The sequence below is a fragment of the Equus quagga genome, chromosome 7 (genome assembly GCF_021613505.1).
Source record: "Equus quagga isolate Etosha38 chromosome 7, UCLA_HA_Equagga_1.0, whole genome shotgun sequence".
Classification (NCBI taxonomy): Eukaryota; Metazoa; Chordata; class Mammalia; order Perissodactyla; family Equidae; genus Equus; species Equus quagga.
This window is the reverse complement of record NC_060273.1, coordinates 134,939,867-134,957,831: the sequence shown is the minus strand read 5'-3', so window position 1 is coordinate 134,957,831 and position 17,965 is coordinate 134,939,867. Positions and strand designations below refer to the sequence as shown.

At 63.7% G+C, this 17,965-nt stretch overlaps 1 protein-coding gene across 4 annotated transcripts in view; it reads left to right on the top strand.

Annotated features, from left to right (window-relative positions):
- The window catches only part of OBSCN (obscurin, cytoskeletal calmodulin and titin-interacting RhoGEF), a 105,580-nt gene extending 91,009 nt beyond the window's left edge, over positions 1-14,571 (top strand). For all 4 annotated transcript variants that reach the window (XM_046666252.1, XM_046666249.1, XM_046666251.1 and 1 more), the window contains 26 exons: positions 757-954; positions 1,851-1,950; positions 2,269-2,390; positions 2,885-2,997; positions 3,143-3,311; positions 3,485-3,563; positions 3,940-4,140; positions 4,815-4,875; positions 5,365-5,442; positions 5,790-5,962; positions 6,104-6,130; positions 6,838-6,990; positions 7,086-7,131; positions 7,266-7,343; positions 7,657-9,658; positions 10,301-10,381; positions 10,673-10,783; positions 10,922-11,089; positions 11,801-11,923; positions 12,136-12,306; positions 12,561-12,645; positions 12,921-13,160; positions 13,386-13,609; positions 13,747-13,822; positions 14,009-14,158; positions 14,279-14,571. In XM_046666252.1, coding sequence (XP_046522208.1) covers positions 757-954; positions 1,851-1,950; positions 2,269-2,390; positions 2,885-2,997; positions 3,143-3,311; positions 3,485-3,563; positions 3,940-4,140; positions 4,815-4,875; positions 5,365-5,442; positions 5,790-5,962; positions 6,104-6,130; positions 6,838-6,990; positions 7,086-7,131; positions 7,266-7,343; positions 7,657-9,658; positions 10,301-10,381; positions 10,673-10,783; positions 10,922-11,089; positions 11,801-11,923; positions 12,136-12,306; positions 12,561-12,645; positions 12,921-13,160; positions 13,386-13,609; positions 13,747-13,822; positions 14,009-14,158; positions 14,279-14,456 — 5,207 coding nt within the window. In that variant the 3' untranslated portion in view covers positions 14,457-14,571. The remainder of the gene's footprint in view (positions 1-756; positions 955-1,850; positions 1,951-2,268; positions 2,391-2,884; positions 2,998-3,142; positions 3,312-3,484; positions 3,564-3,939; positions 4,141-4,814; positions 4,876-5,364; positions 5,443-5,789; positions 5,963-6,103; positions 6,131-6,837; positions 6,991-7,085; positions 7,132-7,265; positions 7,344-7,656; positions 9,659-10,300; positions 10,382-10,672; positions 10,784-10,921; positions 11,090-11,800; positions 11,924-12,135; positions 12,307-12,560; positions 12,646-12,920; positions 13,161-13,385; positions 13,610-13,746; positions 13,823-14,008; positions 14,159-14,278) is intronic.
- Positions 14,572-17,965: the final 3,394 nt, after the last annotated feature.

Sequence of the window (17,965 nt, the reverse complement as noted above, 5' to 3'; positions counted from 1 at the left end):
GGGGCTCAGGCAGGGGACCTGCTAGGAGGGGAGGACATGGTTGGGCCACAAGAGACCTGGCAGCCAGGCAGAGGAGGGGGCTACACTGGGGTGCTGAGGACTGGGAGCCGAGACACAGAGGGTCTGATGCTTCCCACAGTGGGCCATGTGGGAGGCAGGGCAGGGGCCAGGTGATGGCGTGCTGGCCTGGGCTGTGGAGGTGGTGGGGAGAAAGCTGCTGGGCGGGGACAGGGGTTGCTCTGGCAGGGCAAGAAGGGGGTCCACCCCCCTCCAATCCCCTGGCCCCTGACTCTGCATCAGGCTGTTGCCAGGCTTCCCTAGAGTGTGGAGCTGGGGCTACTGGGCCTGGGCAGCCCAGTACCCTGGGGTCTGGGGTGGGCTGGGGGGAGGGGGCAGCCCTAGGATGAAGGGATAGAAGGAGCTGAGACAGGGCAGACCCTGGTGGAGGGCGGGTGTCCAGGCCCAGCTGCCCCTCGAGGAGACAGTGTTCTCCCAAAGGCATCTGGGCGCCAGCCTGGAGGTGACTGGGCCCTGAGTTCGCTGCCTCCAGTTTTCTCTCCCTGGCACCGTGCCTGCGTCCCCTCCTCTCTCAGGACTTCCACCTCTGGCACCTCCAGAGCTGAGTGGGTGGGCGGGGCGGTGGGTGGGAGCGGTAGCCCAGAGCAGCTCACCTGGGCAGTCTCTGAGGACTGGGATAGAGTTGACCCCCTCCCCAGGCCCAGGTCACCCCTACACTCTGACCCACCTCTCCCACAGATGCTGCTGTCCCACCCCCAGCTGCCCTGGAACAGGGAGACCAGGAGATCACGTCAGTCCAGGGAATACTGGTGTGCCCCGAGGCTGTGGGACCCTCTGCAGGGGACCATGCTGGTCCAGGCCCTGGCCCTGGGGGGCCACCGGAGCTCCAGGAGGCTGGCCCCCCACCCCCAGGCATGGAGGCTGCAGACACATCTGGTGAGGCCCAGTGGCGGGCTGACTGCAAAGTGCCCTCTGCTCCCAGACCACCCACCCGTGCTGACCGCAGTCTTGGTCACCCTGGGCGTCCTTCCCGTGGGGGTAAACTGGCAGAGCCCTCGGGACCCCAGCATCCCTATGGCTCCATGCACTGGGGACCCTGGGCAAGGCCCACTCCTTGCTCATACTCAGTCTCCCCATCTGTGAAACTAGACAAAGGAGTGGGTTCTGGGAGGTTCTTAGCCTCAGCACATCTGTCCTGGGAGCCAGAGGCCTCCTGTGGTCAGCCCTCAGCAGACAGTCTGGGCACCCTGTGCTCCTGGGGAGGTCGGGGGGAAGGGGGAGGAAAATCAGAAGGGGAAGGAGGGAAAGGAGAGGGAGGAAAGAAGAGAGGAGGAGGAGGAAGAGGAGATGGAGGAGGAGGATGAGAAGGAGAAAGAGGAGAGCAAGAGGGGGAGGAGGAGAGGGCGGGGGATGAGGAGGAGGGAAGAGGGGGAGGAGGGGAGGAGGAAAAGGACCAGGAGGAGGAGAGTAGGAGGGGAGCAGGAGGCAGAGGTATAGAGTTTTGCTCCAGAGAGATGAGACCCAGAGATGCTGCGAGGCTCCTGCACCTCATTGTAGGGATGGCGGGGGCCCTGTGGCCAGTCCGGCAGTGGGGAGCCTCAGGGCTGGTGCTCCTGGCCTAGGCACTAGGACAGGAAGCTGCCGGGACTTCTGGGCTCTGCAGGGAGGTCAAGGGGGCCGAGGTACGCATGTGCAGCTGGAGTCCCGCAGTTTCGCTCTGCCTGTGCCCACCCTCTGGGCCCTGGAAGGTGACACGGGGCACGTCGTGGGGCGCAGCCCCCACCTCACCCCCTTAAGTTTGTGTGTCACTTAAGTCTCTTGCCTCCCACTAGCCGAGCCCCCTCTGAAGGTGCCGGAGCCCCTCCCTGACGCGGGCCTGGAGCAGGACTCAGGGGCCCATGGTGCAGCCCAGGAACGCATTGTGCCCATCCGGTAACCTCCCTGGCGTGTTAGGTGGGGGTAGCCCATGAGGGGACATCCTGGGGGCAGGGCAGAGCCCACCAGTTCTGCCCACGGGGACAGCAAGAGTAAGGGGTCCTGGCACCCCAGGACGTTCCTTGTCAGCCCCACCCTGAGCCCAAGGGCAGGGCAGTGAGGAGAGGCTGCCCTCAGGGTGATGGGCGTGGGAGGAACCCCTCCTCCCCCAGGGCTGGGGCCCAGTCTGTACATCCCTTCCAAAGTGGTCAGGGACCCCAACTTATCAGAAATGGAGGGGCGGGCCGAGAGCTCACCCTGCCCCAACCACCCCAGGATGGAGGGCACAGTCTGGCCTGGGGCAGGCGCCGCAGAGCTCTGGGATGTCCACAGTCACGTGTTCACGGAGACCACGCACCGGACATACGTGTATCAGACCAGCGACGCCGGTGCCACAAGTAGGCAGGGGCCCAGTGGGTTACGCGTGCCCCTGGGCTGGGAGGACATTTGCAGGGTGGGGCCTTTGAGGCCACGCTGCACCTCTGAGCCCTGTTTGGCTGGGAGCCCACTGCCCTGTCTGTGTGTCCCCGCAGTGGGCACCACTCGGAGGGGAGGGGGCAGCAGGAACTGGACGTCCGGGGCCCTTCCCAGCCCAGTTAGCATCTCTGGTGCGCTGTCCACGGAGATCAAGGTCGGAGCAGGAGAGACAGTGGTTGGATGGAAAGAAGCACTTCCCGACTGCCAGGGGCCTGGGTTGAGTGAGGAGGGGTCGCCTTCACTTGGGAGGCAGGTGGGGTATCTCAGGTCTCGCTGCCCCCTCAGGGCACCAGGACAGCCAGGGGCGATGCCTGCCCACTCAGGTCTCAGTGATCGTGACCGCAGGCTGGCTGAGGTGGGCTGGCCAGGGGCGTGCGACCCGGCCCCTCCCCACCGCTCCCTCCTGCACCCCCAGGGCCCCCGTCCATGCAGGTAACCATCGAGGACGTGCAGGCACAGACAGGCGGCACCGCGCAGTTTCAGGCGGTCATCGAGGGCAGCCCACAGCCCACGGTGACCTGGTACAAGGTAGGGACTGGCGGGGGGTGGGGGCCCTGTGCCAGAGGAGGGAGTGTGAAACCCCCACGGGACACGTACTCACTGAAGCACTGGGTGGGCCACGGTGCCTGGGCCCCCAGGTTGGGCTGATGGCCACTGCACCCCATACCTCCAGGACAGCACCCAGCTGGCAGACGACACCCGGCTCAGCCAGCAGCAGGAAGGGACTACATACTCCCTGGTGCTGAGGGACGTGGCCCAGCAGGACGCCGGTGTGTACACCTGCCTGGCCCGAAATGCTGGCGGCCAGGTTCTGTGCAAGGCGGAGTTGCTGGTCCATGGGGGTAAGTCCGGGACCCCTCCCAGGCCCTGTCTCAGTTCGACGCGGGCTTGGGGATCCCACGGCCCCCAAGGGCACAGGCACAGGCAGCTGCCCCCGCGGACACTAGAGTTGGGGATAGAGGTACCGGGTGGTCACACCCGCCCATGCTGTCGGCTTCCCCCTTCCTGACCACAGGGGCTGAGCTGGACTCAGAGAAGCGAAGCTCCCGGAGGAGACTGCACTCCTTCTACGAGGTCAAGGAGGAGATCGGCAGGTATCACCCCCAATCCCGCCCTAGGAGCCCCCCAGCTCTGCACTCCCAACCCTCGCCCCCTGGAGTCCCCGCTTTGGAGTCCCCGACCCGGCAGCCCCCAGTTCCCCCGCCACGCAGATCCCCCGCCTCTGGGGACCCAACTCCCAGAACCCCGACCCCCAAGCTCCTGCCTCCCCGGAAATCCCGTCTGCCAGGAACCCCCCACCGGACCCAGTATCTGGGTACCGATACCCCGGGGCCCGGGTCCCTCTAGAGCCGCGACGCCCAGTAGCGCCCTTTCTCCAGAGTACCCTCTTACTCCCGGAATCCCCGCCCCCGGGAGCCCCGCCCCAGCGCGTCCAGCGTGGGCGTCCAGCATGGGCTCCCGTCCTCCCAGGGGTGTGTTTGGCTTCGTGAAGAGGGTGCAGCACAAGGGCAACCAGATGTCATTCGCCGCCAAGTTCATCCCCCTGCGGAGCAGGACGCGAGCCCAGGCGTACCGCGAGCGGGACGTCCTGGCCATGCTGAGCCACCCTCTGGTCACTGCGCTGCTGGACCAGTTTGAGACGCGCAAGACCCTGATCCTCGTCCTGGAGCTGTATCCCGCCCTGGGCGCCAGGGTGCGAGGAGGGGCGTGTGCCCCGGGCGGGCAGGGGTCCAGAGGGCCGCGTGGGGCCTGCGGTTCTGGTGTCCCCGGGCCTGGTTTCCCACGTTCCGTTATGACGCTGCCTGTCTGACTACCCCGGACACGGCGCCGTCCTCCTCCTTCTAGTTCCTCCTCCCTCGGGCCAGGAATTTGGGCAGGGCCTCTTCCAGGCAGTCCCAGACATGTCTCGGCAGGCCCCTAGTGTGCTCTCCCTGCTCTCTCCAGCAGGGAGGTCGGACTTTTTAGTGGCTGCTCCTGGCCCCAAGTGCTAGGGCTTCCCAGGCTGCCCACCCGGGCTCCAGCAAGGGGCACATGCCCTACCCCATCCACTCTGGGTCACGCCCAGCTGAGGCGCTCTGGGTGTCATGTGCTCGCCACACCCCACCTCCCCAGTCAGCATCCCCAGCCAGGCGGGGGTGTGGGAGGTGGGCGCTGTGCAGAGAGGAGAAGATGGCTCTGTTCCCATTCTGCCGCAGCCCACTGGCCTCAGCCCTTCTCCTCCGGGTCCCTGTCTCTCCCACCCTCCCCAGCATGGTCCCCCACCCCCATCCCGAGATAAGACTCACCCCCTGTGTGTGGGGCCGGCTGGTTCCAGACCCCAGAGCTTTCCTTGACCGGAGCCCCAGGTGCTCGGCTGAGGAGCTGCTGGACCGCCTGTTCAAGAAGAGTGTGGTGACGGAGGCTGAGGTGACCTTGCCACTGGAGCCACAGGCCTCCCGCTGCCCCCTGCCCAGACCACATGTCCCTGCAGAACCCCTCCCCCCCACCAGATGCTCCCCAGCTCAGAGACCTTGTGGGGCTCCCCAGGGCCTCACCAGGTGTGGCAGCTCCTGTCGGGCTCTCAAAGCCCTTCCTGGTGGCCAGGCTCACCACTGCCCCCTCCCAGACGGCCCTGGCCAGCGGGCCAGCCACGACCCACTCCAGAGACGCCCCCCTTCCTGCTGTGCTTAGGCGGCTCCATATACCCATGCTGGCCCCCATCTTGGGGCCCAGAGGACTCCCTGGCCTTGGGGGACATGGGGGCTTGGGAGGCTTTGCACTAACCTGCCCCTTGGGACCGTCCCAGGCTCAGATCTGGAGGGAAGGAGAGGCGGTGTAGTGGCAGCGGGGTGGGGAGGGGAGCGGAGCGGGAGGTCCAGGCTGGCTCTCTCACCTGAGCACCAGCCTTTGCTGCAGGTCAAGGTCTACATCCAGCAGCTGGTGGAAGGGCTGCAGTACCTGCACAGCCAGGGCATCCTCCACCTAGACATAAAGGTACTTGCCCCCATGCCCCCAGAGCCTGGGGAGGGGCAGGTGGGACCCTAGGGCCTGCAGGCTGAGAAGGCACAGACCACGACTTCGAGCCTCCCTGTTAGGGCTTGCTCACCTCTGGGGACAGGGAGCTCACTATCCTAGAAGCCCCTTCAGGTGCGGTGTGGTTCTGATGGAGCAGAGATCACCTCCAAATGGCACTGAAACTTGCCCCTGGGGCTGCCCACTGCTCCACACTGGGCTCACCATCAGCGTGGGACAGACCCCTGAGTGCCCCCCCCTCCACCGGCAGACCTGGGAGTCACCTCCTTAGTGCTTGGCCTCATCCACTCCCCGACTCTTCCCGACAGCCCCCCAACATCCTGATGGTGCATCCTGCCCGGGAAGACATTAAAATCTGCGACTTTGGCTTTGCCCAAAAAATCACCCCGGCAGAGCCGCAGTACAGCAAGTATGGCTGCCCTGAGTTCGTGTCACCCGAGATCATCCAGCAAACCCCCGTGAGCAAGGCCTCTGACATCTGGTGAGTGTGTGGGTCCCAGGGACGCGGCCCCCGCACTGTGTCCCAATCCCTCTCCTCCCTCGGTTCTCGGGCCCACCCTGCTCACCCCCCTCCTGCGGGCCAGGCCTGGGGTGACTCACGGCTGTGGTTTTGTTCCCGCAGGGCCATGGGGGTCATCTCCTACCTCAGGTGAGCAGACCCCTGCCCCTGTCAGCCGCATCGTCTGAAGCCAACCCCAGACCCCTCCCCAGCAGGCCCACAGGAGGCCACGCGCACTGCTGGCCACTCCCCAGATCAGAGACCTGAGACCCAAGGGGCAGCTATTCTGGGGACAGGCAGTGGGCCAACTCTGATAAGAGGTTTCTGCAGAGTGCTTTTCACACACACCCTGTCCCAGAGGAGCTCTGTGGCAGCACGAGGCAGAGCACTGAGCCGTTTCCCTAAAGGGTCTGGATGGTTTGTCCAGAGCCCCCTCCTAACAGGCACTGCTGCCCTGAGGACTCTGTTGCTGTAGACTGAGCTTGGATCTCCTCTACAGGCTGAGCCTGGATCCCACCTCAGGCTAAGGCTGGGTTCCTACTCCACACTGACCCTCGGTCCCTGTCCCAGGCTGAGCCTGGATCCCACCTCAGGCTAAGGCAGGTGGCCACCCTAGGCTGACCCTTGACTTCTATCCCAGGTCAAGCCCAGATCCTCACCCGAGCCTGAGCCTGGATCTCTAGGCAAATCTGAAACACTTGCTAGGATTCTCAGGGCCGGATGGGAGTAATGCTAAGGTCATCCCTAGTCAGACCACCATCCCTGTGAGACCCAGCACTGCCTGTCCTGGTGACCTGCCCCCATGGACCCAGAAATACGGGGCCACGTCTGAAGGTGACCCACGTCTGTGCTTTCAGCCTGACTTGCTCATCTCCATTTGCTGGCGAGAGTGACCGAGCCACCCTCCTGAATGTGCTGGAGGGACGGGTGTCCTGGAGCAGCCCGGTGGCTGCCCACCTCAGCCAGGATGCCCAGGACTTTATCAAGGCTGCCCTGCAGAGGGCCCCAGAGTGAGTGCAGACTCCCTTCCCCTGCCCGGGGTCCTCATCGCCTGCCCGGGGACCAGGTGACCCCTGGCCTGACCCCGGCCTTCCTCTCCCTGCAGGGCTCGCCCCAGTGCCACCAAGTGCCTGGCCCACCCCTGGTTCCTGGTGAGTAGGCTGAGCCTGGGGCAGGCCTGGCGCACAGGGAGGGAAACTGAGGCCAAGGGGGGCAGGGGATCTGTCTGGGCCAAAGGGCGCATCCGGGTCTCCCCTCGACGTGGCTTTTCCCCTGGGCCCCCCAGAAGTCCGTGCCGGCCGAGGAGGCCCACTTCATCAACACCAAGCAGCTGAAGTTCCTCCTGGCCCGCAGCCGGTGGCAGGTGAGCCGAGCTGCGCTGAGCTGGTGCTAGGGAGGAGGGGCTGGAGACCCCGAGGGTTGGCCCTGCGCCCCGCGGGCCCGGGAGAGCGGGAAGCCGGGCCGGGCATGCTTTGCGCGGGGTGGGCTCTCGCTGAGCCGTCGGGAGGGACGAACTGCGTGCGCCGGGCGAGTCCCAGGGGCGAGCGCACAGAAAGGCGGTGCCCTGGGGAGGGCGGGGCTTGTGACCCCGCCCCCGCCTCCGTAGTCGCCCGTCTGGGCCCCTGGAGCCGCGAGGGCGGCGGCAGCGGCTGACGCCCTGTTCCCCGCACCCCCAGCGCTCCCTGATGAGCTACAAGTCCATCCTGGTGATGCGCTCCATCCCCGAGCTGCTCCAGGGCCCGCCGGACAGCCCGTCCCTCGGGGTGGCCCGGCACCTGCGCGGCGACGCCAGCGCCTCCTCCAGCAGCTCTTCCTCCTCCTCGGACAACGAGTTGGCGCCCTTCGCCCGGGCCAAGTCGCTGCCGCCCTCCCCGGTGACCCACTCCCCGCTGCTGCACCCCCGGGGCTTCCTGCGGCCGTCGGCCAGCCTACCCGAGGAGGCCGAAACCAGCCCGCCCGCCGCGGCCGCGCCCCCCGCCCCCTCGCCCCGGGGCGCCGAGCCGCCGGCCGCCTCGGCCTGCGTGCCCCGGCAGAGCGTCATCCGCAGCCTGTTCTACCAGCAGGCGGGCGAGGGCGCGGAGCGCGGGGGCCTGGCCGCGGGAGGCAGGCGGCACCCGGCCCGGCGGCGGCACCTGCTCAAGGGCGGCTACTTCGCCAGCGCCGTGCCCGGTCTGCGCGAGCCGCTGCTGGAGCACCGCGCGCTGGAGGAGGCGGCGGCCCGGGAGGAGCAGGCCGTGCTGATGGCCAAAGTGCCCTCCTTCGAGACCGCCCTGCGGCTGCCGGGCACCAGCGCCCGAGGGGCGCCCGGCCGCAGCCGCTCCCTGGACCTCGACTTGCCGCAAGGCGTTAGCTCTTCTGCTGAGGCCTGCCTGAAGGGGCAGTGTCCCACCCCCGCGGCCTCGGTCCTCCCTGTGTCCCCAGGGGAGAGTTCACCCCAAGGGGTCGCAGGATCCAGGGAGACAGAGCATCCAGAGGGGTCCCCACAGGGACTGAGACTGTTTCCGTCTACCAGTGGTGAAGTGGCTGGTGTTCAGCAAGAGGGGTTGTCCCAGGACAGCTGTGGGGGGCAGCAGGAGCCTTTCTTTCACCCCCAGTGCGGTCCTGCCCCCCAGGAGGGCTGCAAGCCCCCTGCAGCTGTTGTACCGCAAACTCCTGGCTCCTTCCCTCCAGGGCCGGGCCCAGACGCCCTCTCCGCACCCCGAAGCCCCTGCCTCTCGAGGGAACCCCAGGGCCCCCCATCCCCAGCCCAAGCAAGCCCCCAGCCAGGCTCTAAAAGGGGGCTGGAGGACACCCCTCTCACTGGGAGACCCAGCTCCCCTGGCTCTGTAGGGCCAGCCTCCCCAGTGGGCTCTGAGGCTGGCCTCACCCTGGATGCTGAGGACCAGGAGGCAGAGGGCCTCTCTGACTCTGAGCCCAGCCCACCACGGCCTCAGGAGCAGGCGACCACCCGAAAGTTCTCCCTGGGGCAGCATGGGGGCTATGCGGGTGTGGCAGGCTATGGCACCTTTGCCTTTGGTGGGGACGCAGGAGGCATGCTGGGGCAGGGCCCCCTATGGGCCAGGATGGCCTGGGCCACCTCTCAGTCCTCAGAGGAGCAGGATGAGGCGGGGGCCAGCACAGCACCCCCACCTGAGGGTAGCGAGGCTCCCCCGAGGGCCTCCCCAGAGCTCACCTCCTGGGACGACTTGGGTGGGGGCTCCCAAGTGTCACTTGTGCAGATCCGGGACCTGTCAGGGGACTCGGAAGCCGCTGACACTGTGTCCCTGGACATCTCGGAGGTGGAGCCCGCCTACCTCAACCTGTCCGACTTGTATGACATCAAGTATCTCCCATTCGAGTTCATGATCTTCAGGAAGGTCCCCAAGCCAGAGCGGCCGCCCTCCCCTGAGTCTGAGGCTGGGGAGGAGCTGGCGGAGTTCCCGGAGGCCGCGTGGCCCTGGCCTGGCACGCTGGGCCCGTCAGCCAGCCTGGAGATTACCGAGGAGCCAGAGACCATGGAGGCCCTGCTGGGGGAGGCTGCTGGCAGCCGGAAGCGCAAGTGGTCACCCCCCTCCAGGGGCTTCTTCCACTTCCCCGGGAAGCACGTGCGGCTGGAGGAGCCCGTGGAGCTGGGTCTGCGCCGGAGGGTGAGGGCCTCGGTGGCCCACATCTCCCGCCTCCTGAGGGGCAGGCCTGAAGGTGACTCCCCCTACCCCCTCCGCCCCCACCCCAGGTCTGGGCACATCCAGGTGCCTTGGGGCGCTTTGCCCCTCCCTTGCGCAGGAGCCCTCCTGACGCAGGAATCCCCCTTGGAGTCCCCCCACCGCCCTCCCCCTGCCCTGGCACACAGGATCCTCTGTTCCCAAGGTCACCTTCTGGGCCTAGACCCCTCCCCACGTGCATCTGCAACCAGCCTCGGGACCTAACACAGGGAGGCCTGGTTACCACCCTGCCCCTGCCCCTGCCCCTGCCCCTGCAGAGATGGGAACTGCGCCAGCCCTCCCTGATGGTTGACCCCTGGGCCCTGCCTGACCCAGAGCCCTTGGCCAGGCCTCCCGAGGCACCTGTGGTCCCTGAGCTGCCAGCCTTACTTGCCCCAGGTGTCCGTGCCTAACGAGTTGATCTGACAGGGTAGGGAGGGGTGCTCCTCACTGCAGACTTAGCTCCAGTTTCCAACAAAACCCCCAGGATTTGGGCTTTTCTGCCAACTGGCAATCTGGACAGCAGGCTGTGGAGGGCCCTGGAGTGTTGCTCCCATGCTCCTGGCGGCAGTGCCAGGCTGCTGGCCACTGGAGGGGCTAGCCCCTTGTGTGACCTCTCATGGCCCTGTCCTCCCTGCAGGTCCCGAGAAGGAGAGTCCCCCCCGGAAGAAGGCAGGCCTGGCTTCTTTCCGGCTGTCAGGCCTGAAGAGCAGGGACCGAGGTGACTGCATCACCCAGGGGACCTGGCTGTAGGGGAGGGAGCCCCTCCTCAGTGTCCAGACCAGCAGGGCGGGCAAGCTCACACCCACGGGGGCCCCATCCCAGACAGGTGCCTCTGGCACCCCAGCTATTGAGGCTGAGCTGTCCTGGAGGTCTTCCTGGGGGAGGCAGTGGTGTTGAAGATGAACTAGGTTGGGGTGGGGCTCATCTCCATTGTCCCCACTGTGGGGTCTAGCCCGCGCTCTTGGGCTGGGGGTCACTTCTGAAGGCTCACCTCATCTCCCTTCCCCAGCGCCATCATTCCTAAGGGAGCTTGTGGACGAAACGGTGGTCCTGGGCCAGTCTGTGACTCTTGCCTGCCAGGTGTCGGCCCAGCCAGCCGCACAGGCCACCTGGAGTAAAGGTGAGGAGCCGTCCTGGGCTGGGGGTGCTTGTGGAGGGCACCGCTCTCAATGTACAGAGGGAACCCGAGGCCCAGGGGAGGGGCGTAGGGCCGTGGGTACCTGGGGCTGCTCCCTAGGCCCACTCTGTCCTGCTGTAGATGGGGCCGTCCTGGAGGGCAGCAGCCGCCTCCTCATCTCCTCCACACTCAAGAACTTCCAGCTGCTGACTATCCTGGTGGTGACGGCCGAGGACCTGGGCCTGTATACCTGCAGCGTGAGCAACCCGCTGGGCACAGCGGCCACCTCAGCCGCGCTCCGGAAGGCAGGTGAGTGGGCCGCACTGGGCCCTTTCCGTGGGACGGGGAGAGCAGTCATGGGTGTCTGTTGCCTCCACTTGGAGGTTTCCGCCAGGCCCGTCGAGGCTGTTGGGGGGCGGCCTGAACTGGCTCTGCACCCCAGGATCCCTGGGTGAGGAAGCAGGAGGTAGGGTGAGCCGGCCGGCCGGGCTCTCTCTCTGATCCCTCTGCCTGACTCCTGGCCTCATGCTTCCCATGGTGCCTCCCACCCATCCCTCGAGCAGACGCCGGAGAAGGTTGTATCTTTACTACAGTCAAGCCGTGACCTCGAAACACAGTGCTGGGTGTTTCTGGGGGAGCCAAGCCGGGGGCTGTGGGCCTAGCTCTTGGACTCCTGATCCCCAGGGGGCCCGGCAAAGCTGAGCAGCCAGGACAGGCCCCTCTCACCTGGGCAGGGGGCTGTGAACGAGGGCCGCTCCATGACTTTCTGGGCAGGTAGCAGTGGGAGGGAGGCCTGGTGGGGTCGGAGGCAGATACCTCCTACGCCCCCCGCCAGGTGAGGCACAGGGACCCTCCTGCCATCAGCGCTGGAAAGGGACCCCTGAGTGAAGGGGGCCAGGGGAGGGTGGGCTCAGGGCCTGGCAGCAGAGTGCAGAAGGGTGGGGCAGGCTGGCCAGGGCTCAGAGCTGCTTCGGGTGGCCCCTGGGAGCCTGCATCCAACCCCTGCCATGGGCCCTGCAGAGCTCCCCTCGTCCTCCCCACGGCCAGACATCGGGGAGGTGTACGCGGACAGGGTGCTGTTGGTCTGGAAGCCTGTGGAGTCGTACGGCCCCGTGACCTACATTGTGCAGTGCAGCCTGGAAGGTAGGGCCGCCCCGCTGCCCTCCCGTCCTGGCGGCCCCGGGGTCAGTGGCGGGGAGCAGTGGGGAAGTGCCAGCCTGGTGGGGGCCCTGGACCCCATCAGGGAATCATCCGGCCCCTCTGCATCCCTGGGCGGCTGCCCTGGGGGCGGGGTCTCTCCACCCAACTCCGGTGGGCAGGCCTCGGGCTGAATCACACCCGCTCCCTGTGGCCAGGTGGCAGCTGGAGCACGCTGGCCTCAGATGTCTTTGACTGCTGCTACCTCACCAGCAAGCTTTCTCGGGGTGGCCTGTACGCCTTCCGGACGGCCTGTGTCAGCAAGGCGGGCATGGGCCCCTACAGCAGCCCCTCGGACCAGGTCCTCCTTGGGGGACCCAGCCACCTGGGTGAGCACTCTGCAGGGCCTGGCGGGGCAGCAGGGGCCCTCGGAGGTTGCCTGCCCCGTCACCGCGCAGGTCACCGGTACCCGCTGGGGACAATTTGTTCTGTGTGCTGTGTCCCCGCCCCCAAATGGTCGAGGAACAGGTCCAGTGTGTGGGGTCAAAGAGGGGACCTCGTCAGGGCGCCTGGGAAGGGGTGATGGGAGACAAGGTGGGGTAGCTGGGGCTGCAGGCCCCCGTCACCAGCTTCCCTTCCACAGCCTCTGAGGAGGAGAGCGGCCCTGCCACGCCAGCCCAGCCCCTCCCCAGCACGCAGACCTTCGCCTTCCAGACGCAGATCCGAAGGTGCGGGGGCTCGGGGACAGTGGGTGGGCGGTGCTCTTCCAGCTCCCACCCCAGCCTCAGCTACTCCATCTGCAAGCATGGCTCACCTCCCCTGATGCTTGCTTCAGAGCATCTGCGCCCCCTCCCAGAAAGTTCCGGTCCCCTCCCTCCGGGCTTTCTCCTGGCTGTTCGCAGAATGGGAGGCGGGGCGGGAGCTGCGGGAGAGCAGTGGGGACCTGCATGGGCTGGCAGGGCGGGAGGGGTCCACACGAACCTGGCCGGTGCTTCGTCGCCAGGGGCCGCTTCAGCGTGGTGCGCCAGTGTCGGGAGAAGGCCAGCGGCCGCGCGCTGGCCGCCAAGATCGTGCCCTACCGCCCCGAGGACAGAACGGCCGTGCTGCGAGAATACGAGGCCCTCAAGAGCCTGCGCCACCCCCATCTGGCCCAGCTTCACGCCGCCTACCTTAGCCCCCGGCACCTGGTCCTCATCTTGGAGCTGTGCTCCGGGCCAGAGCTGCTCCCCTGCCTGGCCGAGAGGTGAGGGGCCGCCCAGCGGGACGAGGGGCACGGGGCGGGGCAGTGTGCATCGCAGCCCCGGCTCCACCGGCCCGCCCGCATAGGGGCGCTCAACAAGGCTCGGCGCCCCTCCCTAACCGGCTGGGACGGCTGGTGCCCCGAGCCCCCTCTGCGGTGGACAGAGTCCCCTCCCAATGTGCTGCCCCCTGAACCCTCTGCTTGGTCTGAACCGCCCTCTGCTGCCAGGACCTCCTACTCGGAATCGGAGGTGAAGGACTACCTGTGGCAGATGCTGAGTGCCGCCCAGTACCTGCACGGCCAGCGCATCTTGCATCTGGACCTCAGGTCCGAGAACATGATTGTCACCGAGTACAACCTGCTCAAAGTGGTCGATTTCGGCAACGCCCAGAGCCTCGCCGAGGAGAGGGTCCTGCCCTCGGAGGGGTTCAAGGACTACATGGAGACCATGGGTGAGCGTGGCACAGCCCTGGGCGGGACCTGGGGGAGGGGTGGGCCAAGAGCAAGGCCCACCCCGAGTCCTGCCTCCCGCCCCGTTCCACTGTAGACACACTCAGCCACTCACCGGGGCCCCTCTTGTGCCCCCCAGCTCCGGAGCTCCTGGAGGGCCAGGGGGCGGTCCCGCAGACGGACGTCTGGGCCATAGGCGTGACGGCCTTCATCATGTGAGTCCTCTGGGTGAGAGGGCAGGCCTGGGATCCATCGAGGGTGACCCCAGAGCCCCGTGTCCCCCATCCATCGAGAGTGACCTCAGAGTCCCCGTGTCCCTCATCCAACGAGGGTCACCACTGAATCGCCCGTGTCCCCCATTCATTTGAGGGTGATCTGAGTCCTCTGATCTTCACCCACAGGCTGAGCGCCGAGTACCCGGTGAGCAGCGAGGGGATGCGCGACCTGCAAAAGGGCCTGCGCAAGGGGCTCATCCGGCTGGGCCGCTGCTACGCGGGCCTGTCCGGGGGCGCAGTGGCCTTCCTCCGGAGCACTCTGTGCGCCCACCCCTGGTAAGGCGGCTCTGCCCCGCCCCCTGCCCGCGCGTCCCGCCCACTTCGCCCCACCCGTCCCTCCTGACCCGCCCGGGCCCAGCTTCCGGAGCGTGGCTGACGCCCCCTCCTGTGCTCCAGGGGCCGGCCGTGTGCGTCCAGCTGCCTGCAGTGCCCGTGGCTGACCGAGGAGGGCCCGGCCGGCTCCCAGCCCGCGGCCGTGACCTTCCCCACCACGCGTCTGCGCGCCTTCGTGCGCGAGCGCGAGAAGAGGCGGGCGCTGCTGTACAAGAAGCACCACCTGGCCCAGGCGCGCTGAGGCCTGGCCCTGCCGGCTGGGGTGTGGTCGGGGCCGCCCTGCTGGGCCACCCCTCAGCCTCCCCTCTAGGACTCGCTCCCTGTGCCCAGACACACCAATAAAGAGCAGAACTGGATGAGTCATCTGTTTCGTTGTTTTGTTTGGGGGAGGGAGGAGATAAGGGTCCTGCTGTATTCCTAGGGGCCGCCAGGCAGCAGAACTGCCCTTCCTTGTGGGCCGGTGGACTGAAGGGTCCGGCTTCGTGGGGTGGAGCAGCTGGAGCCTGTCAAGGCAGCCTCACTTTCGGTGACCAGTTCATCCTGGCCTTCAAACGGAGGCCCCTTTAGCCCCAGGCAAAGTGGGACAGTCGGTCCCCTGCCTCACCCACATGTCGGTCTCTGAACCACTTCCGCTGGGGCTCCTGGTGCTCCAAGGTGTGAGGATGGAAAACCCATAGCCTGGCTCCCACAGTCACCTCCCTGGCCTGGCATGGCCTCCAGGACCAGCCATGGCTGCCCTTTCTGGGTCTGAGGCAGAAGGAGCCTGTGACTGACCAGCCAGGCCACCCAGAGAGTGGGGAGAGGTGGACTGTGAGCTTCAGGAGGCACCAAGAAGCTGCTCAAGGAGCCTGAATTCGAGTCACTCCCCCACCAGCTCCCGCGGATGATCTGGCTGCTGCCCTCACAAGGGAAACCCCACTTAGGAAGAGTGTGTGGTTCTGAAGTTGCGTGAGCATAAACTGCCTTGTTTCATGTCGACTGGCTCTGATGCTATTTGACATTAGGAGTGGTGTCCCACCAACACCAGTGCTGCCTCTGGGACGAGCGCGCTGTGCACAGGGACCACCCTGAGCCCTCTGCTAGGAGTCCCTCACAGGGCACCTTCCTGTAGCCCTGCCACTCCTGTTCAGACACACGGTAGCACCCGGAGTCTCAGCCCTTGTGGTGCCCTGTGGGCACCTGCGTCTGAGCCCACGCCTTCCTCTCCATCATGTGCTCACCCAGCCCCTGCCAGCTGTGTCCACACCAAACCTGGCTCTGAGAGCCGGGACCCAGGAAGACTTCCAGCTCCTTATCTCCGGAGGCTGCATTTCTTTAGTAACCTCCTGTGCCGTGCGCTGAGATGACGTGTCCTTGCCCAGGCCTGTTCACACCAAATTTTGCAGGTTCGGCCCAGATCCGACCCTGGCATGTTGAGTGGCGCTTGACCGCACAGAGGCAGCCCCCTCTGTGAGCTCAGGCGCTCAGCTTTCCCGGTCCGTGCTGGGGCTGGCCTTGCTTCTCCACAAGCCCGGCTGTCCTGGTGTGTTCTGCCTCTCCCTCTGTGCCAGTGCTATTTGGGGAATGGCAGTGCCCCCCCCCCGCCCCCAGCCCCTCCTGGCATCGTGTGGCCTGGCCTGTGCTGCAGCATCGCTCCCTCCTGCCATGAGCCTCTGCTCCCTTCTCACTCGAGGTGGCCCTTTCCCAGACTGAGCCCTGCCCGATGAACTGCTCCCCTCTGAAGCCCCTCCATGTGAGTTAGGAGAATTTTACTGGTAGTTTTTGCTAAAGATCAAATCTAATGTACCAAATGTTTTAAACAGTTGTATCATATTTTATTAAATAGTGACTTTTTCAATTAAGCTTTTTATTTTGAGGTCATTGTTGAATCACACACACTTGAAAGAAATAATATGGAGAGAGTCCAGGTACCATTTGCCCAGTTTCCCCAACGGTAGTACCTCCCCAAACGATAGTAACATGGCAACCAGGAACGTGACGCTGAGACAGTCGAGCTACAGACGATTTCTGCCACAAGGACCCTCATGTCACCCTCTTTCACAACCACATTCCCTCCCTTCCCACCGTTAACACTCCTTAACCCTGGCAACCAATATCTGCCTCACGTTTACACACTTTTGTCATTTTAAGAATGTTACAGAAGTGGAGTAATCCTATGCCACCTTTTGAGACTGGCTTTTTTTCACTTGGCATAATTCTCTGGCAGCTCACGGACCTAGTTGTGTGTGTCACTAGTTCACTCCTTCTGTTGGTGAGCAGTGTTCTGTGGTGTGAGTGACCACAATTTGCTTGGCTGTTCACCCACGAAGGACACTTGGGTCGTCCCAGTGTTTGGCTCTTTCAGATAAAGCTGCTGTAAACGTTCGTGTGCAGATTCACGTGTGACTGTCATCTTCGTTACTCTGGGATCCGTGCCCAGGAGTGCCATTGCTGCAAAACGCTGTTCCATCTGCCCTCCGCACGCCCCCTGCGGTGGAGTATCTGTTCGTGCCTTTTGCCCGTTTTCTGATGAGACTGCTCGTTTACCTGCTGTTGAGTTTTGAGAGTTCTGTGTACATTCTGGATCCTAGTCCTTCCTCAGATACGTGGTTTACAAATATTTTCTCCCACTTTGTACCTTGTCTTGTTGTCCTTTTTTGAAGTGCAAAAGTTTTAATTTTTAAAAGCATTTTTAATTGTGGTGAAACACACTTAACATAAAGTGCGCCACTTCTAAGTCTGCAGTTCAGTATTGTCAATTACGTGCACATTGTTGTGGAACCATCACCACCAACCATCTCCAGAGCTGTTTCGTCTTGTAAAACTGAAACTCTGTCCCCGTTGAACAACTCCCCACTCCCTGTCTCCCCAGCCCCTGGGAACCACCCTTCTACTTTCTGTTTCTATAAGCTTGACTGCTCTAACACCTCATGTAAATAGAGTCGTACTGTGTTTATCTTTCTGTGTCTGGCTTGTTTCACTTGGCGTGACATCTTCCAGGTTCATCCCTGCTGTAGCACGTGTGAGGATTTCCTTCCTTTTTAAGGCTAAATAATATTCCACTGCATGTGTGTACCATATTTTGTTTATTCATTCATCTGTCAAAGGATATTTGGGTTGCTTCCACCTCAAGCAGCTATCGTGAATAATACTGCAATGAACATGGGCATGCAAATATCTCTTTGAGGTCCTATTTTGAATTCTTTGGAGTATATTTTTGGAAGTGAGGTTTTTGGATAATATGGTAATTCTATTTTTAATTTTTTGAGGAACTGCCATACTGTTTTTCATAGTCGCTGCACCATTTTACATTCCCACTGACAGAGTACAAGGGTTCCCATTTCCCCATGTCCACATCAACACATTATTTTCTATTTTTTTAATAGTGGCCATCCCGATGGGTGTGAGGTGCTATCTTTTTGTGGTTTTGAATTGCATTTCCCTAATGATTAGTGATGTTGAGCATCTTTTCATTTACTTGTTGGTCACTTGTATATCTTCTTCAGAGAAATATCTATTCAAACCCTTTGTCCATTTTGTAGTTGGGCTATTGATTTTCTTGTTGAGTTGTAGGAGTTCTTTATGTATGCTGGACATTGGTTCCTTATCAAATATGTGGCTCACAAGTATTTTCTCCCCTTCTGTAGGATGTCTTTTCACTTTGCTGATTTTGTCCTTTGAGGAAAAGAAGTTTTTAGTTTTGATGTGGTCCAATAATTTACTTTGTGAAAAGTTTTTGCGTTTTATGAAGTCAAATTTATCAACTTTTCT